General features: G+C 45.0%; 1 protein-coding gene across 2 annotated transcripts in view; it reads right to left on the reverse strand.

The window, feature by feature from the left end:
* The window catches only part of LOC124550668 (rhotekin-like), a 481694-nt gene that overhangs the window by 64767 nt on the left and 389503 nt on the right, over positions 1-27424 (reverse strand). For both annotated transcript variants that reach the window (XM_047125403.1, XM_047125395.1), the window contains exon 2: positions 25669-25853. In XM_047125403.1, coding sequence (XP_046981359.1) covers positions 25669-25853 — 185 coding nt within the window. The remainder of the gene's footprint in view (positions 1-25668; positions 25854-27424) is intronic.

The raw sequence follows: 27424 nt of genomic DNA on the forward strand, positions 1-27424 counted from the left end.
CTTCATATGGCCTTTCGCTGCCATAAGCAACGTTGAAAATACAATAGATGGCTAACATTCTACGCCGAAGGTACTCGTAACGCAAATTACATACTTCTCAGAGTAAAACTCAATGCCAGACTCATTCGCGCTGCAGAGTAAAAGTTTTATTCTAAAATCAATCCACATGCTCCCTCTAAGCAAATTTCCGCCTTTAGCGGTGAAGTTTGTCGAAGAAAGCACACAAGTGACCATCAGACAATTGTCTTACTTTGCATACTCCTAATCACTGATGTCACGTGGAACAACTACACACAACGCACGATATTGCACTGTCTGTGTCGTTAAGAAGAACTATGCATGTCCGAAGGAACACTGCCTCGCTCTTCTTAACAGAAGCACTGTAACATCGTATTTATTCGCCGATGCAAACAGCAACTTTCAATGAAAATATCCTCCCCTGTACGGATATTACATAATGTGTGCACAGGAACAGGTGTGGCGCAGGAACGAAGACATATCGAAGTTTGCATCTGGCTGTTAGTGCACGGATAGCCAAAGATGTTAAGGCGACCGCTCGCGTAAAACGGGATATCCGGGATCGAGTCTTGTTCTGGCACATATTTTCATTGTCATTATTACTTTATACAGCTGATGGTTGTTCGTATACGCAACTTCGAGTACATGAAATCATGTACACAAAGTGTTAATAGTACAGCAACGTGCTTTAAGGACAGACTTCTGCCCATCCTCTAACCTCAGGCATGCAACTATAAATAAAGACGTTACAACAAACCCCCAAAACAGTAATTTTCTTGTAACGTTTGTTCTGCAGAACAATTCATAATGTGAAAATAATATAGAATTCGGCACATTGTAATATGAACAAAAATTCTTTTTTCAATCCGCAGCTTTACTCTTGCACAGAAACGACAAAAATGTATATTCATAAAAATGATAAACCCCATCTCTCATAATTACAGGTTCTTGCAGGTAGAGAAGACACCTAGCACGAACTGGGCCACTTCAGTTTCACAAGGTAATATTTGTGTTTGAGAAGGTGACATTCATCAGATTTTTATAGAATTAAAGTAAAAATCCAATTACGTAAGCAATTATGAGAGTAAGTCCAATATTTCTAGCTCTACTGATGTATTCTAGATAACCACGAGCTGTCGCAAAAATGATCCAGGGGAACAGTAAATATCTGACTGTGTAGTTATGTGCCACGGACTGTGCGTTTCAGCGTGAGGCGTGGGCTGACTAAGAAAGAATTGTTGACGTCGGTTACAGAAGAAATAGATGCACAATGGTGAATAAGACCGATGTACGGACGTACGCATTTTTAGCCAGACGGTAATTAAGACCACGAAAAGGAGGAGAAACATGTAGTAATTTTTGTGAGGAATCTTAGCGCGAGTGATGGATAGCTGCTTAGAAATATGAACACCCTAGTTCGAGTCTCGGTCCGGCACACACTTTTAATCTGCCACGAAGCTTCATATCAGCGCCCGCTCCGCTGCAGAGGGAAAATCTCATTCTGGAAACACCCCCAGGCTGAGAGCAAACCATGTCTCCGCAATATCCTTTCTTCCACGTGTGCTAGTTCTGCAAGTTTCGCAGAACAGCTTCTGTGAAGTTTGGAAGGTAGGAGACGAGGTACTGCCAGAACTGAAGCTGTGAGGACGAGACGTGAGTCATGCTTGGGTAGCTCAGCTGGTAGAGCACTTGGCTGCGAAAGGCAAAGATCCCGAGTTCGAGTCTCGGTCCGGCACACAGTTTTAATCTACCAGGAAGTTTCATATCAGCGCACACTCCGCTGCAGAGCGAAAATCTCATTCTGGAAACATGAAGCCCTAACGTACAGAAGCAAGCTGTTTCTCTCTGAGTCTGATTAACTGAAAAAAAAAAGAACAAAAAAAATCTCCTGCAGCAATTACTGAAACAACTATTCTGCGTCAGTTACAATCCCGTATTGAACACTGTGTCAGTTGCAATCATTAAGTCATGTTTATAACAAGATTATGTTACAGTACTCGATACGCCATAGATGATATGAATGTAAGTATGTACGAACAACTATCTGGACAAGTATACTGAAACATGACGTCATTCCAAGGTGAGACCCTATCGCCATTTCCGGTTCCGGTCTGGGCACCGCCGCAAAGACTGGCCAAGGTGTCTTTCTGCCTTCTTGTTTGCACTTTCGAGCTCTAACTCTAGCTGGTTCCGCTGTCTTGAATGCTTCCAGTTTGCTCGTTCTACTTTTCTTTATTTTCACCTATGCAGCTCAGCATCGGTTTTATTCTTGTGCGCCGGCCGCAGTGACCGAGCGGTTCTAGGCGCTTCAGTCTGGAACCGCGCGACCGCTACGGTCGCAGGTTTGAATCCTGCCTCGGGCGTGGATGTGTGTGATGTCCTTAGGTTGGTTAGTTTTAATTAGTTCTGAAGTCTAGGGGACTGATGACCTCAGATGTTTAGTTCCATAGTGCTCAGAGCCATTTGAACCATTATTCGTGTGCTTATCTCATGTTATAATTTCGTATATAATGGCAAACTGCAGACTGGGACGTAATGCAGGAGGCATTAAACCTCAGGCACAGCATGATCACGTTTAGCCTCCGATTGTCACGAGTTTCCTAATTGAAAGTGTCAAGCTGTCTGCATCATCCTCCACAGATCTGTTAGTAATCCCTGTCCCAATGCTACGAGGTATAAGACAAGAGCTTGAAATGATGATTGGTACTGAACGAACACGCCTGTTCACCACATTTTTTCCCACTAGTTTTAGATTCAAGTTGTTTGCAACTCCAAAATCAGAACGCCATGCGCTCCAGCAATATTTATCTAGAAGCTTCGAGTCAAAACAGGTCAATCATGACACCTATGATCTGTAATGCTGTCAGTCTGAAAATATTCACCAACTGGTAAGCGCACTCTGGGGTACATATCTGTTACAAAGCTACTTATCGCACGAAATGAAATGTTTGAAGGCAATTTGTGATAATTATTCTTTATGAATAGCTTGACGGTCGATACTAGCTCATGTAACCTATCACATTGTCAGAAAGTACACGTCTACTCTGTGATACGGTGTCCCTTGAGGTGAAACATCCAACACATGAGAATACTGTGTGTTACGGACCGGAATCCGTATCCTTGGCTTTCGCAACCATAGCTCAATGGGATTGAGCTACGCAGGCGCAAGTCCCTGTGTGCCTCCAGAGCTTCAGTTCTGCTAGCACCCTAACTTAGAAATCCCCACAGAGCACTCCAGCATACTCTGTGCAATTTACCAATATTGGTAAGAAGAAAGGCAAGGTCCGGGTTCGAATTTCGGTCCAACACTCGTTTTTCTGCTGTTTGGAACACAGCGTCACCTACTTCTCTGCACACTCTTGGACAAAACAATGAATTTGCAAGGACAAGGCTGTAACAACCGCTGAATATTGGAGAGAGAAAGCTACTGCATCCTTTCTTCTAGGCTCCTTTTTGGTATCTCGCTATATGGTCGCATAAACAATCTGGAATCTCCAGAACGATTTTTTACTCTGCAGAATAGTGTAAGCTGATTTGAAACGTGCTGTCAGATTAAAACTGTGCGCCGGAGACGAGGTACTGGCGGGAGTAAAGCTGTGAGGACGGGACGTGAGCCGGATTCGATTCCCGGCTGGGTCGGAAATTTTCTGGGTGTTGTGTTTGCCTAATCATCATCATTTCATCCCTATCGACGCGCAAGTCGCCGAAGTGGCGTCAAATCGAAAGACTTGCACCCGGCGAACGGTCTACCCGACGGGGGGCCCTAGTCACACGATATTTACATTTTAACGGATTCCTGATATTCACGGCGGACTCGTGAAATGGTCGTACGGGAAAATCCCCACTTCATCGCTACCTCGGAGATACTGTGCCCCATCGCTCGCGCGCCGACTGTAACACCACGTTCAAACTCACTTAAATCTTGATAACCAGCCGTTGTAGCAGCAGTAACCGACCTAACAACTGCGCCAGACACTTGTCTTATATAGGCGATGCCAACCGCAGCGCCGTATTCTGCCCGTCTACATATCTCTATATTTGGATATGCATGGCTATTCCAGTTTCCTTGGCGCTTCAGTGTAAGTAGGCCAACAGTAACTTCCGTTCAAAGACTATAATAGAGCAAGGATAATACTCTGCATATAGGTGTACCAGCCGCCACCATTCGCTGTTCGACACTGGAGCCGCGTTCACGAGGCATACCGTAGTGGCATATGTGAAAAACTAGTTTCGGGCGGCGTCACTGCAGTGGTGACATTTTCTGCTATGTCACTAAAAGTTATTGTCGGTTGTAATTAGTGACGCCCCACCATTCATAACACGATTCGTCTGCTCACTGGTAGTTGTATTTCGAAACAAAAGTATTATGTTCCACTTTATGTGGAATTAATGCTGGTTTAATTCGTTCTATTTATGAGTGTTTTAATTTTCTTTGTAAACATGAATAAACATGTGAATGTCAAGCACGATTTTGTCGTTATTGTAACTGAAATTACTGGTGTATTGCCGGCCGGGGTGGACGAGCGGTTCTAGGCACTACAGTCTGGAACCGCGCGACCGCTACGGTCGCAGGTTCGAATCCTGCCTCGGGCATGGATGTGTGTAATGTCCTTAGGTTGGTTAGGTTTAAGTAGTTCTAAGTTCTAGGGGACTGATGGCCTCAGCAGTTAAGTCCCATAGTGCTCAGAGCCATTTGAACCATGTGAACTGCTGTATTTTCTGCAAGAGAAGTGTGTTGGTTGAAATTGCTCTAAACACTATGGGACTTAATATCTGAGGTCATCAGTCCCATAGACTTACAACTACTTAATCCTAACTAACCTAAGGGCATCACATCCATACACGAGGCAGGGTTCGAACCTGCGACCGTAGAAGCGGTGTGGTTCCAAACTGAAGCGCCTAGAACCGCTCGCCCACAGCGGCCGGTGAAAAGTGTGTACCCGCCAACTATTGGTTTGTTTGTCGTAGCAGGCAATATTTTTGTTTACGGTGTCACTAATTTCACGTCAGCAGCTCGTTGTCTAATGGTTACCATTACTGCTTCTAGCTTGCCGGGGCCCCGGATTCGACAGCCGGCCGAGTCGTACATTTTCTTCTCTCGGAACAGTATGCTTGTGTTGACCTTATCATTCATTTCCTATTCATCGGACGCGCAAATCGCCAAAGTGAGGTCAAACCGAGAGACTTGCACATGGCTGCCAAATAACCTGGCTAATTATGCCAAAAGATCATTTCATTTCATTATGCCTAGCTGAGGGCTGTGTCGCAACGTAGAATCCGTGGCGTCCTGTGTGGGCGGTAGCGCACGGTGGCGCTGCGGTGTGCCACGACTTGCAATACTTAAGTTGCCCGTGAATGCGGCCCAATGTCCTGAAGGCTGAGCCACCATCTGCGCTGCGCCGACAGTTGACACCCGAATAGGGTCCCGGCGGCCATCTGTTTGTGGACGGATTTCAGCCCCCACGTGCCTCCCCTGGACAACACGTGCGGCAGCGCCAGCACCACGTGCATCAGGACGGTAGCAGCCCCGCCTGCGGCACTTCCGTCCGCATTCGGGGTCCTCCGGAGGGTCCTCCTCGAAAGGTGAGGAACCGCACGGAGCATTTCCGGCCCATCTTGCACACTTTCTGACGGATCTGTCTGGCAGGATTTCACAGAAATCTAACACATACAGTCGCGACATTCACTGCTTTGAAATTTGTTGCCGTTTGAAACTAGGAGCGACAGTAGCGCCCCAAGGGACTATATAGCCAGCTGTCTCCTAATATCGTATGCCTCTTAATAATAATGTTTGTATAGAATTATTTTTCTGCGTAATTTATGAAATCGATAGAAAAATATTAGGACACATGAATAATCGTAAAATAAACAGCGCCAAAATTCTCTAACAAAATTTTACAGTATATTAATGAAGAAACACTTTCAAAATTGCTTACAATTGCAGTTCACTCCACTGAAAGCAAGGGAATATAGACACAGCATCTTACAAAGGTTTCTTGAAATTACTGCAACCAATCGTCTCTTGTTTTGTTCTTCGACTTTTATTATCTCCTTACCGGTTTCGAACCGGTTTCATTGTTTGCTGCAGTGTGGGAGTCGCGTAGAGCTATTGGTGTCCGGTTTTTTCTTTTTTATTCTTTTACAGTGTCTTACGCTAAGAAGCATGTATTTCTGTTGCTATCTATTCTCATTATAGTAGCCACTTTGCTTGACTCACTTTCCAATACACGAATAATTTTATTTAATCCAACTTTTTTCCATCATCGAAAGACGACTACATTGAAAATTTCTGATATTTGGGGCTCTGATGCTTACGACTGTGTTTATGGTTCTGATTAGGCGACAGTTACCGAATTGGTTTCCTTCGTGCCGGGAATGAGTTTCACTGATTTTTGAGCAGTTATTACCACGCCTCTGCCGCAGTACTCTCTGCAGCTATTTGGTGTATTTGGTACATTAAATTATGTTGTTTCCTATTTTATCTATTTATAAACTAATTTAGGACTGAAGTATAGCGAACGCTTGGATAGTGAGTTCCAGCTGTAACATTTCTTCACAAGTAACTGTTCAACTCCTCCTACGGTCTCAGTCATTAAAATCAAGGCGAAGTTCCCTGAGTTCGACGGAAGAGTATGAAGAACCTCAAACGAGAGTGGACTTTTGGAGGAAAACCACATATCAACGCTGAATGGAACCGGAAAGGGGAAACTAGCACCAGGATGCAATTAAATCTGGGGACCTGGAAGGTACTAAACAGACTACATACGGGCACAGCAAGACTGAGAGATACTCTTAATAAATTGGGTTACTTCGTAGAGTCTAACCTAAGCGAATGCAGGGTACTACAAACCACGCCTCACATGCACATCTGCCCACTCTGCCCCGCCAAATGCACTATAAAGGACCTTATGGCAACAAAGCCAAATGCAATTGACGTCACCCGTTTCTAGGTGAGAAATGTTTAGCTCTAGCTGTTCTTATATTTGATGTAGAGGAGGGAGGGGCTTGTCGTAACAGGTTCTTTTCATTGGGATCTTAAACTTTATTAGCGTATTTCTCTGACTCGCTTTGACCTGTAAACCGCGCCGCTTCATGTTGCCATAGCCAGTGTCCCGGCGGCCGGCGCAGTGAGCCGAAGTGTGCACGCTCTTCACTTTTGCCAGGTAATATAAAATTGTACTGTCGTAACATTTTGGTTTGCGTTATTATTATCATCGACTAATTGCAAACGTGCTATATCTTATTTACATTCAAATTTATCTATCTCTGATAATATGTAACAGTTTTTCAGATTGCCAAATTGTTTAAATAGTTATCTTGATAAATGTTAAAAATCATACCATGGGGTTCGTTGTAACAAAATCGCGGGTCTTGTTGTAACGTGTTACAACATGCCCCACGTTATGATGTAAATACTTACTTTTTTTTTCCTTTCTTCTAGAATGAGGGTGTATAAAAGAAAGTCACAGCGGGCAACACAAAGCCAAGAAGTGTACGAGTTAGCGGTAGGTGAAGTTGTAGAAAAAAGAATGCAATATTCGTAAAGCTTGTCAGACTTTCGGATTATGTCACGTCTCTCTTTATAGATACATAAAGAAAAAGAAGAATGATGAATGTTTAAGAGTTGGTTATATTAAGCCTAGATAGGTATTTACTGCAGAAGAAGAGGATAAGATGGCTTCTAAAACTGTTAATTACTTAATGTTTAGGTGTTGATTACTTAAAAAGTATTTAAGTTGATTTTTGATAAGAATTAAATAATACCTACTTTAGAAAGATGTCAATTTTGTTAATTATAAACAAAGAATAAATGATTAGAGGTATTATTGTTCTTTTTGTCGTTACTACTTGCCCCGGTAGACGTTACAACTTGACCCAAGCACGAGGTAAGTTGTAGCACCGCACTACTTCTAGCAAATAATTGATTGTAAAATAATGACCAATAGCTGTGGTATTATTTTTACTTGATTTGGTAGAGGAAGAGTTACAGCATCCATCCATCCATCCATCCATCCATCTTTATTTAGTAGCAATTTCAGCAGTGGATCTCACGGTATATTAGTTTTCATGAAAACTGTTACAACAAGCCCCTCGCTCCCCTACTGTAATCTCTACAAAATTTTATATCTACAATTCTTTATTGTGCTTCTTTGCATGTATTTTATATATTAATGTTCTACACGCTATGGGATGTAACTTCGTGATGCTTCTGACACGAATAAATAAATACCGTGATAAAATGCGGGGTGCACCTAGCGGGTGAATAAGTTTTTAAAAATCATTTTAAGGCTACTAGTCGCAATATCAGTACAAAGAATGAGAAGCAACAAAACGAAAAATACGTCACCAACTGTAAGATCACGGCGTTCTAACTGGCCGCCATTCGACTGTGTGTGTGTTGGAGAACAGAACGGTGGTGTACGTGTGGGGAGCCCGGGACGCCATGGGGGATCCCCAGGCGCGCTGTACCTGTCCCAGCCATTGACTGTTCGGTCCACTCTTTATCGCCTTTGTATTCGGAATGAGGGCGACCGGTGATTTTCCAAGAAAGCCCGCTTACCTGAGCGTCCTGTGCTTCGAGACGCGCCGTGGCTCGTGTGTGTGTGTGTGTGTGTGTGTGTGTGTGTGTGTGTGTGTGTGAAGGCCACACTCCTGCACTCCGCGCCACACAGGAAATTTACGGCCACCTAGATAGCCCAGTGAGCTAAAAGCCTACACTACTCTCTCCTCCCCCAGCACTAAGCCGACAAAAACTGTGCAAAGGACGTGGAAAGTGCACCCGCTCCCTCCCTCTCACAGGTATCTCACATACACGGCGAGCAAAAAGCACGAAGCGTGTACCGCGGGATTACGAAACAGCTTCCCTACTAACAGGACTGGTAATTAGCGGAGAGGCGATCCTTTCCAAAAATGCAGTTTCTCAAGGATACTGTCAGTCTACAAAGGATATGCAAATCCATCCACAATCATCCATTTAGCAGCGTAGAGTGGCTGCCAGATTTACACTCTGCAACTTAATCTTCATGCCGAGTGATTTCTACTTCATAAAAATATTGACTCTAATGATATTTCGACTATTTCTCGCCTCTTGTATACCCGCTGGAAGAGTTTCTCATATTTAGTTCACCCAGGGATTTTAATAATGGTCAAGGAATTAGTTCTTCATGTCTTACGCCAAATTTATCTTACAGTACAGCACAACCCATGTCATGTTCAACCACTTCCCTTTCCCTAATACACACATGAGTACAACCATTTCGACGATGCACTGATGGTAAGGCGAACGAACAGACGCGCGTGATCCTACCACCTGCTATCTCAAACGGCTAATGTCCAACTGCACAGCGTCAAATAACAATAGTGCGACGTTTCTATCAAGTGGAAACGGCAACAGACGAAACAATCTAGAGTGTGGGGAAATCAGTCATCATAAAGCAACACACAGGTAAGGAGGTATTGTGATAACGTTTTAACATCCCATAGAGCACGGACTCTGGTCGAGCAAGGAGGGGAACGAAAATCAATAGTAATTTCTAAGCATTCACATTGTAATAATAAAGACATAATCCGCCAAAGGAAAATACTTGTCCCACAGTGACTGCGGATGTTGCAATTGGCCTGTACGCTTTCGACACTTCCGCAGTGGATCCAGTCGTCTACGCACAGATATTGCAGCAGCATGCCATCGATGTCCTACTGATGATCAGATGGACGGAATAATAACATTAAGAGAAATACGCTCCACTATATCCAAGTCGCTGGATAGGCCGTGCCAGGTCACTTATCTGACGTCCATAATCCCTGTATTCAGCTTCCCGCAATGCCCTGTTGTCGTTGTTGTTTTCAATACGAAGATTCGTTTGATACAGCTTCCCATGCTATTCTAGCCTTTGCAAGACTCTCTCTCTCCGAGTAGCTACTGCAACTCGCATCCCTCTGTATTTGCTTACTGTACTCATCTCTTGGTTTCCCTTTACGGTTTTTATCTTCCCCACATACCGTCTTTACTTTGTTTTCGAGTCCGTCGGTACCGACGTTGACAGCGTCGACTGAAACACACTCTTTGAAATTCTGAAGATAGCAGGGCTAAAACGCAGGGATCGCAGAGCTGTTTACAACTTTTACAGAAACCAGATGGTAATTATAAGAGCGCCGGCCAGAGTGGCCGAGCGGTTCTAGGCGCTACAGTTTGGAGCCACGCGATCGCTACTGTCGCAGGTTCGAATCCTGCCTCGGGCATGGATGTGTGTGTTGTCCTTAGGTTAGTTAGGTTTAAGCAGTTCTAAGTGCTAGGGGACTGATGACCTCCGCAGTTAAGTCTCATAGTGCTCAGAGCCATTTGAACCATTTTTGAATTATAACAGCCGAGGGGCATGAAACGGAAGCAACGGTTGAGGAGGAAGCGAGTGTTGGTAGCCTATCCCCGATGTTATTCAGTGTGACAGTGCAAGAGAGTGCAACGTGTCACACAGCTTACACTGTATGTGTGAGGTTCAAAAAGCACCTGGACGAGTTTATCGTGCTCCGCTGTCCACTAAACTCCCCCGGCAGATGAAAAACATGTAGGAGGGATGACATCGTTCCAAGGATAAATGCGTAATTGTGTTGGACCACTGTGCCTTCAAGAATGTCGAGGTTCACCCAGGGAACGCCATGAAAATATTCCCCCAAGTATAACGCTCCCTCCTCCGCCCTGGACCGTTCTGACGATTGTTGTAGGCTGTTTCCTTTCAGATGTTTCATCCCACACATGCCATTGTCCAACTGCCTGATGGATTCATTTGAAAAGGTCACCTGTCGCCACTCAGTGGACGTCCAGGTGGGTACTGGCGTACAAATTCCGGCCTTCACCGCCGAAGAACAGCAGTATGGGTGCATGAACCGGGCGCCTTCTGCTGAGGCATCAACGTTCGCTGGAACGGTCCTCGAGTAGACGCTGTTGGCAGCCCCATGGACGTCAGTTGCTCAACAGCTGCAAGTCTGTTCCCCCCGTACACATTTCCACAGCCGTCGTCCGTCCATGTCATCTAGGGCCCGGAGTGCACCACAGCTGCCTATGCATCAGTTTCGGATAGTGCCGTTTTGCTATGTACGGCATACTTTAACCACTTCAGCACGCGAGCTGTTTACAAACATAGCCATTACGGAAATTCTTCCACCCTTGGCCCGAAAGCCGATGATCATGCCCGTTTTTAGTCACATAAATCGCTACGTTTCCACATTAAGACAACGAATGTACTGTTTCCCGCGTTGCCCCGATACGCTTCACTGTTAGTGTTGCTACCTGCCGTCTGTGAGTGGTGGCAGCACTGACGTCAACACAGGCAGTGGTTACATTAGCGCGACTGAACCGTGTATTATTATTATTATTATTATTATTATTATTTTCGATTATTCCCATTTAAAGAGAGCGTTGAACTTGAATTCCTTTATGATGATTGTTTATGTTTTTTTCTGAGCCCAAATCTTCTTCATGTGTTCACTGTGTTGTTTCTTTCGCTCCGCTGTCCATTTGCATCCTGGTCTCTTCTGTGCTGTGGTGTCAAATTTATGTTTTTTGATGATGTTCCTGAATTCAGTTCTATTTTCTGCATCGTTTACTGTTATGTGTGCTTCTCTGAGGTCCTCTTCAACTTCTTTTATCCATTTTGTTTTTCCCCCGATTGAGTTGATGACTTTAAGAATTCGCTTTGAAATTCTGTTTTCATTCATCCTGTGGATATGTCCGTAGAACTGCATTCTTCTTTTCCTTATTGTATCCGTAATCTTGTCTGTGTATTTATATAATTCTGATGTTGGTCTCTTCTTCCAGATTCCTTGCTCTTGTATCGGGCCAAAAATTTTCCTGAGTATTTTCCTTTCTTGTTTCTCTATTTCTTTGATTTTAGTTTGCCCACCTATTTGTGTTGTTTCAGATGCATACAGTGCCTCCGGAAGTACGACAGTGTTGTTGTGCCTCAATTTTGTGTTAATGGATATTGACTTTTTGTTATAATAGTTTCACTTGAGTTTATATGCTTTCTGTAGTTTTTTCTTTTTTTTTTATTCTTTCCTCATTGGCCTTTAGGCTGATCCCTGATGGCTGGATGATTTCTCCCAGGTACTTAAAATGTGGTACTAGTACGATTTTCCCATGGGTTGTCACAATAGGCAATTTGTCCTGTGGCACTCTTTCTATGTACTGGGTTTTCTCATACGAGATTTGCAGGCCAGTTCTTTGTGCAATTTCGTGTAACTTCTCTATGGCGTTAGTGACTTCTTTTCTATTATTTGTGAGGATTATTATTTTATTATTATTAAGTAGTATTTGCAGTATACGCCTAGCCACTATGAAAGGTATTCACTTCTGGAATGAAAGTCTGAACCATGACCTGAACGTCCATCGGTCCATAAAGGAAACAAAGCACACTTAGGTCTTCGTCAGTGTTTCTTACGTCAGGAAGCTAGCTGTCCAGAGATAGCCAATGACCTTGCCCCACGAAGAACATGTGTAATTAAAAAAAAAAGTTATCTACAAGCTCAGAATGAAAGCAAAGAAAACCGAGCCAATTTGGTATTTAAAATAACAGCCTGGTCTATTTCGCATTAGATAAGACGTAATTACGCAAGCTCACCCGTAGACAAAAAAAAAAGTATTAGTCACGCATCAAAAAGAGCACACGGCTTGCTTTGGAGCGTGTGACTGAAGAACTGGTACAAGGCGATTATGTTTTCATCCACTGCTCATCTAAGTCATGACAGTAACGTGGTGCCTACGTAACAGTGGGGTTTATGGAATCAGTGCAGTTTGATGGGTCGATGTTTGCACGTCCCAATCACGACATGGTGAATTAAAATCCCCGATTTAGCGTGCGTGCGTGTGTGCGCGTGTGTTGAACGTGGATGTTCACCGAGTCTGCAAGGAATGAGCTACCACATGCACCCATGCAGAAGGTGTGGGAACAGCGGCCGTAAAGAGATCGAACCGTCACGGACCAGAGACGAATGTCATGCCCTGTCTATGACAATCGGTTTCGAACACGATAGGAATTGCTATCAGTGACCGCAAAGCCGTCTCAAGAAACTCTGAGCAAACTTTGCAATGGGAACCGCACGCCATGTACATTTTGGTCTGGTTGCTTTGCTGAGAAACGGACGTACAGCCGCACGTCTCCAATGGATCCAATAACACAGAAACTGCACAGTAGCTAGCAAGAAGCGTGTAGTGTGGTCCGACGGGCCACAATTTTGCCTCCTCCTCAAATGATACACTGAGTAGGAGGTTTAGTTATAGTCGGAAGTGTTTTTGTGACTTTTCAGGATTTTTCTCGTAGTATGACTTAGTCCACTCATTCTGCTTGCAGTGAATACGAATCAGGATGTTTCTTCGACATTTCCACTGGACAAATGTTGCCTTTTCGTCAACTACTTCACGATTACGATTCCCGTCTTACAACATGACGACAACCGTGTTCACAGGACGCCAAGCTTGTGCACATGGTTTGACGAACACTGGGGCTCCCAGTTCCATTCACACGGCTCCGTTAAATCATCAGACGCTAATCCCACAGAAAAACGTCTGGGACTATATGTGACATCAAGAGAACCGTAGCAATGAACATCCCCGCAATTACGTTGGTGCGCAGCGTATAATAAGAGCAAAAATTATCTCATAATCAGCTGAACAACTCATGCATCCAGGTTGCTGAGAAGAAGAATTTAGAGAAGAATGGAAAAGAAAACTGGGGTTCTGTCAGATGACGATCAGTTTGGCTTTAGGAAAGATAAAGGCACCAAAGAGATAATTCTGAGGTTGCGGTTGATAATGGAAGCAATACTAAAGAAAAATCTACACACATTCATAAGATTTGTCGACCTGGTAAATGCGTTCGACAATGTAAAATGGTGCAAAATGTTACAAAATTCAGAGAAAAATAGGAGTAAGCTTGAAAGGAGTCTACTGGGATACACTTGTATGAAGTACCCGAATATGATGGAAGTACATAAACTAAAATCAAGCTATTATGTTATAAACGAAGTGTGTCTCTGATAGGCTTTATAAAGCGGATCGCTGGCTGTGCACGTCCGCAGGGCCAAATATACTGCTTCTGGTCTGAGATTGTAGTGTTGAAGTAGCTGTCTGTGGGCGAAAGAGGATGGAGTAGACAGATTTTGTGGTGTGATCTGTGAAGCCACCAAGTGTTAGATTATAACGTAGGAATTAGGAGTACATATCTTATTAATAGAAACGTGGAAGAAGACGTCTTCTCGCATGCAAGGTAATGATGTTAAATATTTATGACTTCCGTTTTGCCAGGGCGTTAGTGTAAACGAGTTGGCTGATAATAGTCGATTATTGAGTTTCCCCAAAATGTACGTTAACAGTTTTGATGTAAAGACTAGTTAGATATTTCCCTTTTGCTGTTTCTAAGATTTTTTAACACAGGTATAAGTAATGTGATGATTTTTTATCAATGCTTTTTAGTGAGGTTAGATAATTCTTGCTGTATACATCTCATTCTTGTGACTCAGTTACTAAAAAGGATGTAATTTTTCTGAGTAATGTAATTTCAATAGTCAGATGTTTTGAAAAAGTGTTAGTAATTCACCCCAGTCAGTGCCGCCCCCTGTCCAGTTCATATGTTCTTCGAAGACATTGAATATTTCTTAAATGTTTTCATTTATCAGCTAAAAGAATTTCATGTACATTTCAAAGTATTACGGCCAGCATTGCAAAGCGCTGAGCCTGTAGCTAGTATATTTTATTCTTCAAGACAGACCTGAATATATCGCGACCCACCGTTGCTGCTTTAGAGGTAACACAATTTTATTTATTTGTTTTATGGACAGGGACCGAAGTTATCAGTTTTGAACAGGACCAGAGGATTCAGTGCGTAAGGGGCTGATTGTATTTTGCAGTGACTGTATCTCTTTATTGGTATTGGGAGTTGCATTGCCCAATCAATTCGTATAAAGTTTTTGGTAGCAGTAACACAGAGTAAGTACACCACTTGCAGTTACAACACGCTACACGGTAACTCCCTCAGTCACGTATTCATTCAATAAATATTTAAAGAATGTTACACTTTCATTCGAAGTATTACATTGCAGATACTTATTTAAAGAACGTTACACTATCATTCAACGTAATCTAAAGCATATTTTTTAAAAGAAATGTACAAGGTATAGCGAGAGATGGGTAATATACAATATGTATGAGCGTAAGACCCGATGCGAAGTGTTCGGACAAAGAATGGTGTGGGACAGGGATGTAGTCTTTCGCCCCTACTGTTCAATCAGCACATCAAAGAAGCCATGATGGAAATAAAATAAAGGCACAGGAGTGGAATTAAAATTCAAGGTGAAAGGATATTTGTGATATGATTCAATGATAACATTGCTATCCTGAGTGTAAGTGAAGAAGAATTACGAGTACATGATCTGCTGAATGGAATGAACAGCCTAATGAGTACAGAGTATGGACTGACAGGAAATCGAAGAAAGACGAAAGTAATAAGTAGCAGTAACGATAACATCAAGATTGATGGTCACGCAGTAGATGAAGTTAAGGAATACTGCTACCTAGGCAGCAAAATAGCCCATGACGGAGCTTGGAAGACATAAAAAGCATGCTAGCACTGGCAAAAAGGGCATTCCAGGCTTGGAGAAGTCTACTAGTATCACACACAGGCCTTAATTTGAGGTAGAAATTTCTGAGAATGTATGTTTGGAGCATAGCAGCGTATGGTAGTGAAACACAGACTGTGGGAAAATCGGAACAGAAGCATTTGAGATGAGGTGCTTCAGAAGAATTTTGAGGAGGAAGAGGTACAGGATGATAATACGTGTGTTATGAGATCAGGGAATGATGGCTACGGTACCAGAGGGGGCTGTAAAGGATAGAAACTGCACGGGAAGAAAGAGATTGGAACATACCCAGCAAGTAATTGAGGACGTAGATTGCAATTGCTATTCGGAGATTACGGGGAGAGGAGAGGAGAGGAGAGGAGAGGAGAGGAGAGGAGAGGAGAGGAGAGGAGAGGAGAGGAGAGGAGAGGAGAGGAGAGGAGAGGAGAGGAGAGGAGAGGAGAGGAGAGGAGAGGAGAGGAGAGGAGAGGAGAGGAGAGGAGAGGAGAGGAGAGGAGAGGAGAGGAGGAGGAGAGGAGAGGAGAGGAGAGGAGAGGAGAGGAGAGGAGAGGAGAGGAGAGGAGAGGAGAGGAGAGGAGAGGAGAGGAGAGGAGAGGAGAGGAGAGGAGAGGAGAGGAGAGGAGAGGAGAGGAGAGGAGAGGAGAGGAGAGAGGAGAGGAGAGGAGAGGAGAGGAGAGGAGAGGAGAGGAGAGGGAGAGGAGAGGAGAGGAGAGGAGAGGAGAGAGAGGAGAGGAGAGGAGAGGAGAGGAGAGGAGAGGAGAGGAGAGGAGAGGAGAGGAGAGGAGAGGAGAGGAGAGGAGAGGAGAGGAGAGGAGAGGAGAGGAGAGGAGAGGAGAGGAGAGGAGAGGAGAGGAGAGGAGAGGAGAGGAGAGGAGAGGAGAGGAGAGGAGAGGAGAGGAGAGGAGAGGAGAGGAGAGGAGAGGAGAGGAGAGGAGAGGAGAGGAGAGGAGAGGAGAGGAGAGGAGAGGAGAGGAGAGGAGAGGAGAGGAGAGGAGAGGAGAGGAGAGGAGAGGAGAGGAGAGGAGAGGAGAGGAGAGGAGAGGAGAGGAGAGGAGAGGAGAGGAGAGGAGAGGAGAGGAGAGGAGAGGAGAGGAGAGGAGAGGAGAGGAGAGGAGAGGAGAGGAGAGGAGAGGAGAGGAGAGGAGAGGAGAGGAGAGGAGAGGAGAGGAGAGGAGAGGAGAGGAGAGGAGAGGAGAGGAGAGGAGAGGAGAGGAGAGGAGAGGAGAGGAGAGGAGAGGAGAGGAGAGGAGAGGAGAGGAGAGGAGAGGAGAGGAGAGGAGAGGAGAGGAGAGGAGAGGAGAGGAGAGGAGAGGAGAGGAATTCGTGGCGGGCCGCATCAAACCAGTGAGAAGACTTAAGACAAAAAAAGGGCTATTAACCATCAACGAGTGACTTCAGCTAAATGTGTCTGAAGAAACTCGTGTGCTGCCTTCCTCGCACAACTGAGGCCATCAAGGGAACAAGTTGGTATTAGGGTTATTTGTGCTAACATTTTGTCTGGTGAACTTCTACATCGCCTGAAATAGCCCTTTCGGGGAAACTGTGCAGACTTGTAAAAGCTGTTCTTCTGAAATCATAAATCCTTCCATGCCACGTCATGCTCAGAACAGGGTCTGGTTGTTACAGTCTATAGTTTTACACATCTCCCTTACGATTTTCAGCGTTCTGCCGCATGATAGCGAAACTGCTTGGATGACCTCACATCTTACATGTTACGAGCCGCCACAACCACCTCACGTGTCCTGCTCCCTGGAGATCGGCCAGGGCTCTGCGTCACGCGCTGACCGTCGACTACTGGCGTACTGATGATTGACATCAATTGCTGCGCTTCTTTGAAACTGAGAGAGCGGCCGAGCAGCAGTTCTATGAGTCACGGACCAGCTGACCCCGCCGCCTCCCACCGCGGTCATCCTACTGGGGTTTGCAGCCAACTTCTGCACCGCCGTTCCTGCGGCCTCTGCTCTCAGCGTTTGCTGCGCCGGAGAAACAGTGTGACGAAATACCGATTTTGACGTCATCGGCTGTCCTGTTCATACAACTTCACGCAGAGCGCGCTACCTAGCGGGACAGGCAAAGCTACCCAAACTAGATAGAATCCTAGCGACAGATTAACCTCCGTTGGTCTAGTACCGTGAGTGCGCTATTTTAGGTACATCCAGGGCTGGTGTCCTATCTCCGTCTCATATACGCTATGCTATACACGCAAAAAGGACGTCCAGCTGATACAGGGCGACTCTTACAGAGAAGGTAACAGCAACGAGACACTTTCTACAATGCTAGTTATTTATTTAAATTGCGTCGTTGCTGGTTTCGAACTAAAGGTTTATCTTCAGAGGGCTAGTTCACGTTAAGATACATTTTACGAGGGTAATCCCGAAAGTAAGGTCTCCTATTTTTTTTATAGGTACATAGACCTGTTTATTTCTACAATGGTTTACATCAGCCTCAACATTTAGCTATTTTTCGACATAATCATGCATTTTTGTAGATGCTGTGGCAGTTTTTGTATGCCCATGTCATACCAGCTCGCCGCCATGCTGTTCAGAAAGTTATGTACCTCTTCTTTCACCTCGTCGTCGGAGCTGAATCGCATTACGGTCAAACGTTCTTTTAACCTAGGGAGCAGGTGATAGTCACTGGGCGCCAAGTCAGGACTATAGGATGGGTGGGTAATTATGTTCGACTGAAACTATTGCAGGAGAGCAACGGTTTGCCGAGCGAGAATGTGTACGCCCTTGCTCAACATTTTTCTTCTCCGCTTCTGAATTGACCGTTTGAGCTTTTTCAGTCTCACAGTACCTGTCAGCGTTAATTGTGGTCCCGGCGATTCAGCTCCGACGACGAGGTGAAAGAAGAGGTTCATAAATTTCTGAAAAGCATGGCGGCGAGCTGGTATGACATGGGCATACAAAAACTGCAGCAGCATCTACAAAAATGCATGGAAAGAAATGGTGATTATGTCGAAAAACGGCTAAATGTTCAAGCTGTAAACTGATGTAAACCATTGTAGAAATAAACCGTTCTATGTACTCATACAAAAAAAGGAGACCTTACTTTTGGGATTACCCTCGTACATTGGTGAAAGCTAATTTAAAATGTATCTTAACGTGAACTAGCCGTCTAAAGATAAACCTTTTGGTTCGAAACCGGTAACGGCGCTATTTAAATATGTAAATAGCATCGTAAAGAGTGTCTGGTTGCTGTTGTCTTCTCTGTAATTGTCAACCTGTATTTTTTACACAGCTACGGGCTTAGAATGTCAGTTTCCGACAAAAATAGCACAGGTCTAACTCAATTTTGCCTGTCGTTCGAAAGCGAAATTACGAAACTGCATTTTAACTCGCTCGCAGCTTTTGTCGTCCCATGAACTTGTCCATCGGCAGTTGACCCGCCATAGCTGCCGGGCTTAAAGCTCCGGCAGCGCCAATGTCAGGGACAGTGGGAACGCTCTGCAAAGCGGCCTATCGGCTGTCGCCATATCACCGCGCGCCGCCGCCGCCGTATCCGACGCCGCGTTTTGTTTGGCGGAGTACAATGGGGAGCTTACACTGCCGGCGCGCGGCCTGGCCGATTGACTTGCGCCGGGGGATAAGGCCAAGACAATGGCGGCCACTACAAACGGCTTACCATTTCTGCATTAGGCTCCCGTTTGGACAGCCGTCCCAGGGACTATACGTGGCCGCGGCGATTTGACAAATAGAGAGCGGACTTTGCTGATAACTACCACTTGCAGTGACTACTGCAATCCGCAGGCAAAGGCGGCGCCGTTTCAACAACAGTACGCATCCGAAACCCTGAACAGAGTACTGTCCAGCAGTCTGAGGTGTGTGTGTGTGTGTGTGTGTGTGTGTGTGTGTGTGTGTGTGTGTGTGTGTGTGTCACGGTAAAGCGATTTCATTCGGAGATACACTTGAAAATTCGATCCCGATGAATTTACTGAGCCGTGCGTGGCTGGTGTTCGTGCCATATCTCATTTGAATTTTTTTTTTTTTCTGAGCTACCATTCGTTATGTTAATTTTAATTACTGGTGTCACTGAGTTGCCGCCTTGCCTGCCCGTGAGCAGCAGCAGCGGCGCTTATCGAGTATTATCTTTGCTGACTGCTATTACTTCCCGGTTGTCGTGTGTTGCGAGAGGAGTAGAGTTCGGACCTAGGAGTGTCGGAGTTGGCTCGCGGCACAAGTTCAGTCGGGGCGCGGCTACAATGAGGTCCGGACCGCCGTGACTAGCCCGGCGGTTGCCCCCACACCTGATTGGAGTGGGGACGACTTTGGTTGGTCGTCGGTCGGTCGTCTTGCTGCAAGAGGTGTCTTTGCCGGCGATCGCTTATGGATTGGCTGTCTGTGCCGACGCCCGATTCGTCCCTATTATTCGTACTGGCTGCGAGCAGTCGGTCAGTTGATCAGCCAGGAAATCTCCGCGCGGCGCAGTGGACCGGGCCCGCTGGCGGTCTCTACGCAGTGTCGGAGTGTGTGGGAGCTGTTCCGATTGCTACGAGGTTCGTGGCTCACGTACCCAGGACATCAAACTTGAATGGTGATTTAATTACTGAAGCCAGTCTGTTCATTGTGCCGTTGGTTTTCATGGTTGGCCGTTGGGGGAATTTCCGTGAGCAACAGCGAGTGTTCGAGGTGGCGAAAGTTTTACTGTATTTTGGTTATTTGAAGTCCAAGTGCCTTGTGGCCGTTAGCGTTCCGGTTACCTGCCCTGGCCGCTGACGTAAAATTCAGGCAGTGTCCTTTCCTCACCGTGTTGTCGCTGTCCAACACGTGTGTGTAGTTTTGACAGCTTATGCATACTCGGTTGTGGGCGGATACGCCTTTTACGTTTTGGCTTTGGAGTTCCTTGTGCACTGGTCGAGGGGAAAGCAGGTCGTTTTGTCGGTGGGTCCGCTGACTGTCTCTTGGTTGGGTTGCCGACTACCTGTCTCCCCTAAGCCGCACGTTAATATTTGAAGTGCAGACCGACCCCCGGAAACTTCTGAGCGCCGCTGGCTTCACTGCCTTCTCTTATTGTTGTTTGATTGTGTATTTTAATGGCTTATAGCCGATGGTTTGAATTTGTATGCTTTTAGTTGGGTTTTAAATAAAGGGCCTTCAGCCGCTTTAAAACTGAAAGTTGTCAAGTCTTGCATTGTTTGGGCCTTCAGCCTCATTTAAAATATTTTTTTCGATGCAGCTTTGGGCCTTCTGCCTTTTGAAAATTTATTTTAGTTGTGTTTTTCAATAATAGGCCTTCATCCGCTTTGTTAAATCTTAGATTGTTTGAACCTTCAGCCTGCGTAAAATATTGTTTAAATATAAAGCTTTGGGCCTTCTGCCTACTAAAAATTATTTTAGTTGTTTTAAGTGATCGGGCTTCAGCCGTTTTTAAATTAAATTTCTTGTCATTCACGTATCAGAGGTGTGGGGCCTTCAGCCTAATTGAAGATAAGGCCTTCTGCCCTGTGTTTTTTTAAAATTAATTTTACCTGCAGTCTTAAATCACGGGCCTTCAGCCGTCTTTAAATTAAACTTGTTTGCTTCTCAAGTGTTAGATTTGTTTGGCCTTCAGCCAAGTTATAGAACTTACTTACGTGAGGCATTCTGCATTCTACATATTCTGAATCTGAATTTTAAGTTAATGGCTTTCAGGCGTTTTTAAATTTAAGTGGTTGTGCCCTTAAGGTATAAGATAGTGTGGCCTATTCAGCCGATAACTAAGTTCAAAAATTTTTGCTGTATTGTTTGGACGACTAAATAAAGTTATATATGTTTGAGTGTAACTGACAGCCCACTTTTGGCCCCTTTCCACAATCCCAACTACCTGTTCTGTCCTGCGGATTTAAACGGGGCGTTTCATTTACTTATCCGCTCAACAGCATGGTTAGCAGCGTTGGCTCTGAGCACTATGGGACTCAACATCTTAGGTCATAAGTCCCCTAGAACTTAGAACTACTTAAACCTAACTAACCTAAGGACATCACACACAGCCATGCCCGAGGCAGGATTCGAACCTGCGACCGTAGCAGTCCCGCGGTTCCGGACTGCAGCGCCAGAACCGCACGGCCACCGCGGCCGGCGTTAGCAGCGTTCTTACAGAATATGAGAGAGTGCATTTACTGTGACATACAGACTAAGCACGATCGTACACAGTGTCTTCGCAGATATATTAGCTCATCAAAAGTATCCGGACAACCCCATGTAATACGTAATGGACCACTAGGCATCGCGAAAAACGGACACGCCAGTATAAAAGAAGGTGGGGAGTGTGGTGTCGTCACGAGAGAAGCAATAACAGCAGAATGGGTCAATCAGGAGTGCTCGGTGGTTTCTAACGCGGACTAGTCATTGAATATTACCTGAGTAACGAATCCATCGGGGATTTCAACACCTCTGAAGGTCCCAACTCGACTATTAGCGATGTGACTGTAGCGGAAAAGCAAAGAGCCAGCCACAGCTAAATCAAGACCAGGTAAACCTCATGTACTGAAGGACACGAATCGTAGAGCATTGAAAACAGTAGTTGAAAAAAAATCGCATGAACTCAGCAAAAGGAATGAATGGTGAGTTCAAAAGTGCTACCAGCCGTCCAGCTACCACAACAGCTGCCTGTCGGGAGTTAAGAAAAATGGAAGATAATGGTCGAGTAGCTCCTCACTGGTCTCAAATTTCTGTTAATGTTGAGGTGGTGTAACAAACGACGCCACTGAACAGTGGATGACTGGAAACGAGTGATCTGGAGTAATGAATCACGCTATACGCTGTGGCAATCCGATGGAAGGGTTCGCGTTTGGCGGATGCACGAAGAACGTTACCTGCCATCGTGTATGGTGCCAAGATTGGTTCGTTGATTTGAGGAAAGCGACCGAACAGCGATATCATCGGTCCCATCAGATTAGGAATTCGGCCGTGCCCTTTCAAAGGAACCATCCCGGCATTTTCCGGGAACGATTTAGGGAAATCACGGACGACCTAAATCCGTATTGGCCGGACGCGGGTTTGAACCGTCGTCCTCCCGAATGCGAGTCCGTTTATTAACCGCTGCGTCACCTCGCTCGGTTTATAGTGCCAAGACTAGTACGGCGGAGGAGTTTTTTTTTTTTGTGGTTAGGGTGCGATCGTCTTATTACGCTTGAGAAAACGCTGCATCCGGAAGGGTATGAACAGATTTACAGCACAGAGTACTGCGCACAGTACAGGAACAGTTCTACGACGATGGTTGATTGTACCAGCGTGACAATAACACCCTGTAATAAAGCAGTATCTGTGAGGCAATGGTTTGTTGACAATAATATTCCTGAAGTGGACTGGCTAGCCCAGCCCAGTGTCCCAACCCGAACTTAATGTAAAGCCTTTGGGATGAGTTTGAAAGTCGATACCGTCCAACATCACTGCCCTCTTTGGTTTCGTCTCTTGGGGAAGAATGAGCTATCACTTATACAAAAGACATTCAGACATTTTACTGAAAGTGTCTCCAGCGGAATTCAAGCTGTAATAAATGCGAAGAGTGGATACATCCAATAACATTGTCCACTAATACTCATCTGTATTTTGACACTTTTGGTGAGGCAGTATGTGAGACCAGCTACGTTAATATTCGATTAATGGAACACAGCATGTTATATGGACAGAACACAGTCATACAATAACGGAAGTAACGGTGCTTGATGAAAGCATAATAGGGCCTCTAATAATATAAATAAGCATAAAATATCTATCAGAGACTACCAGGCTGTATGCCAAGTATCGTCGTTCAATCTGGTGTAATGACGGGCAACTTCTTTAAATGCATCATAATGCCTGAAACAAAGAACGAGAAAACCGTGCAGATCCAAGCACTTCACATCGTATTTACGAATACTACTAAGGAGCTATATAAAATGGCACGATCACGTAACGTCAGTATTGGAGGAGGCGGAAGGAAAAGATAAAAGTCATTGCAAGGGTTCTGGCAAAATGGAATGTTTCTGCAAAGGAAATCTCATTCAAGACGATGTTCCAGCGTTTGGAGGCCCTATGAAGCGGGCACGACTGCACAGCCAACGAATTCAAAGACGCGTCGTAGCAGATGGATACAGCCCGTACATAACAAATGCACGGGGAGTTTGTATGGAAATTCCTGAAAAAAATACGACGAAGTTCTCGCGAAACCCTGCTGGGAAAATTCAGAAAACGTGTATTCGAGTAATACTGCGCTACATCCAGTTGCCATAGTACCTCGCGTAGGGTCACGAGACTGTGATAGGATATTAGGGTGCATATAGATTCATAGTCATCCTTCCTTAGCTCAACACGTGAATGGAGTAAGGTACAAAACTGCTGATACGAGGGTGAGTCAAATGAAAACCTTAAATTTGTAATAATAAATCGAAATTTTGCGCCGTTATCCTGTTAGTTGGTAAGCGTCCTACAAACAGCGTGCAGAATGGCCTGTAGGTAGCAGCATAGTGCAGATGGGCACATACCGTCGCAGTATCAGTATAAAGATGACCGCCCCACTAGCGACTTGCACCAGGGAAGAACAGCGTTCTGTTATTCGGTTTTTGCGTAGTGTAGATGTGAAACCTATTGAAATTCATCGACGAATGAAGGTTCAGTGCGGTGATGCATATTTGTCACAGCAGCAAGTCTACGAATGGAGTACGAAGTTCGCAAATGGTGTGACTTCAGTGGAAGATGCTCCTCGTCCAGGTCAGGCACAACGAGTTGTGACTCCACAGATCATTGCATCAGTTGAAGCTGTAGAGAAGGAAAACCGCCGAGTGACACTGAATGACATTGCAGCATGTTTATAAATTAGTCATGGGTCAGCACACCACATTGTGCATGATGTGCTCCAGTTTCACAAAGTGTCTGCAAGATGGGTGCCACGGCAGCTGACTCCTGAAATGAAAGAACGACGTGTTGATGCTTGTGAAGAACTTTTTCGGCGCTTTGAACGAGAAGGTGATGGCTTCCTTGCAAGAAGCGTTACTGGGGACGAAACCTGGGTTCACTTCCACCAACCGGAAACGAAGAGAGCGAGGAAGGAATGGCGCCATTCCTCGTCACCAAAACCAAAGAAGTTTCGAACAGAACCATCAGCAGGGAAGGTTACGCTGACACTCTTTTGGGACGAAAAAGGCGTCATTTTGGAGCATAACATGCCTAGAGGGAACACTGTCACCAGTGCATCATGCACAGATCTCCTACAAAATCATCTGCGGCCTGCAGTCAAATCAAAGCGACGTGGATTGCTGTCAGCAGGTGTCCTTTTCCAACATGACAATGCAAGGCCCCACACTGCCCGTGCAACAGTTGCAACAATCACAGACCTGCATTTTTAGTGTCTTCTTCATCCACCATACTCACCAGACCTTGTCCTAAGTGATGTACATATGTTTGGACCATTCAAAGACGCAATGGGAGGAAAGAAGTTCCGTTCTGATGAAGAGGTACACCACGCGGTGCATGAGTGGTTGCGCGGACTACCAAAAGAATTTTTTTCTAAATGAATTTATGCACTTTGCAAGCGCTGGAGGACTTGCATTTGGCGTGGGGGAGATTATGTTGAAAAGTGATACCACTTCTGCACAATAAATAATATTTAAAAAAATATTTAAGGTTTTCATTGGACTCACCCTCGTATTACGACAAAGCACTCCACGCCATGCCCTACGCTGTGTGTTATGGAATATGGATGCAGATTCGCAAGCGAAGCTGACATCTGCTAGGAAATAAAGAGTTTCTGGTTATACGTAAACAGGCCTTATTTGATGGCCTGTTTGTCTTTATTTTCTCATAGTGTTGGAGACCCAACATATAGTCCGTATAGATATCATTAGAAATGCAGCGTCACCCGATTTCGACATGGATAGTACAGGCTGCATGTCGTGGCCTCACTGAAGGAGCCACTTGCTTCAGTTGATTTCGCGGTACCACGTAACATCTACACCTGAACGAAGACCGTGCGAAATGAAAGTACACGGGGTCATCTCTGTTGGTGCGGCTACATCCGAAGCTTTGTGCGACCAGGTCTTGAGTGCTGTCTGCGGACACTCACCCCTGGGGACGCTCCTTCTTGCGCCGCTGCAGCTCCGCCATGTAGGCGGACATGCGCTCGTTGGAGGTGAGGAGGTTCTTGGCGGCCTCCAGGGTCTGCGTCTGGTGCCGACACGCGGCCAGCAGCTTCGTCGTCCCCTCGCGCATCTTTATCTCCAGGTCGATCTTCTGCTCCAGATCGAACTCCTGGAAATCAAGAAAACCAAAGGGCTCAATCAACAGTTCAGCCCCACAGAGGCCAACAAACTCGCGCACAGTATAACCGAAAGTTAATGCGCTTTAATAGCACAAGTAGTATCATCTAAACAATACAATGAGTCTGTTTATGTGGAAAGTTACAAATAGTCAAGGCAGAATTATACCCTACTTTATTTGGAGCTGGAACAACTTAAAAACATCGCGTTAATTTCCACGGTAAGGTCGAAGGAGGATGGTCTAGTAAGCAGTCAAAATGTCATGTAGTGCTCGTCCGTATCGTATAAACGACGTATGAATGCATCTGCATTGCAGTATCTATATGTTGTAATTGTCGTCACCACCACCACCAGCACTACAAGAACATGACATGAGATCCACTGCCATCACAAGGCAGTCGCTAATGTTTTCAATACATTAGTCTCTTCAGAATACAGACCCGCATCGATGCTGCATATTTTCTACTGTGTACCGTCCATTCGATTGTCGCCTGCCTATGCTTATCTCACAGAATTCAGCAGAGAACGGCCTTGGTCCATCTACAATCCATTGTCTGGGCCACGTTTACATTTCATTTTCATTACGGTCATAGCGACGTCTGTTTCCTGATAAATTAGTTGGCATGATACGCAGTCATTTCTTACTTGTACTGAGGGAGAAGAGTAAGAGATCGAATAAACTTAACGGAGAGGAACAAAGCTAATTCACAAGTATCAAGGAGCGTTTACGGAAAACTAACTGAACTTCAGTGTCATGTAATTAAGCTTAGGAAACAACTCTTTGCTAATCCCTCAGAACGGCACATACCAGACGCCTACTTATTTCGATATGACTTCAAATATTATAGTCGACATCAAGGGTATTGAAGCATCATTATACTGTGATGTGGAAATGAAGTGGCTTTTCCGCTGTAAGAGATTTTTCGCAGGAAAATCATGTGAATAGAGACTTTTCAACAGTAATTCCCTACTGATACAGATGCCAAGAAAAGGGGGTGAATGAAGCTGACACACTACTGGTTGATGGTTGTTGGGGTTGATTTGGTGGAAGAGACCAAACAGCGAGGTCATCGGTCTCATCGGATTAGGGCAGGATGGGGAGGGAAGTCGGCCGTACCATTTCAGAGGGACCATCCCGGCATTTGCCTGAAGCGATTTACGGAAATCACGGAAAACCTAAATCAGGATGGCCGGACGCGGGATGGAACCGTCGTCATCCGGAATGCGAGTCCTGTATACTAACCACTGCGCCACCTCGCTCGGTTTGAAGGTTGTCTGGTACAGTAGCATGATAGTACAGTAGAAGAGTAATTTGCTTAAAAGAGGAGGAATGATGGTGCTGGTTTCCTTCAGGGAACACCTCATCCAGTAAGATACTGATTTGATATTAAAATATAGAGCAGTTCGTCAAAGCTTAAAGCAATAAATGATGTAAAGTGACGATTGAAACGTTAGCTGCAAATGCTTTACAATGACTGGGTGCTTGAGGGAGACCATGTCTTCATTTCAAGGAAGAATTTGAAGAATCAAATAACAATATGGGGAAAAGGAAACCTTTGGCAC

This window comes from Schistocerca americana, chromosome 1 (genome assembly GCF_021461395.2).
Source record: "Schistocerca americana isolate TAMUIC-IGC-003095 chromosome 1, iqSchAmer2.1, whole genome shotgun sequence".
Classification (NCBI taxonomy): domain Eukaryota; kingdom Metazoa; phylum Arthropoda; class Insecta; order Orthoptera; family Acrididae; genus Schistocerca; species Schistocerca americana.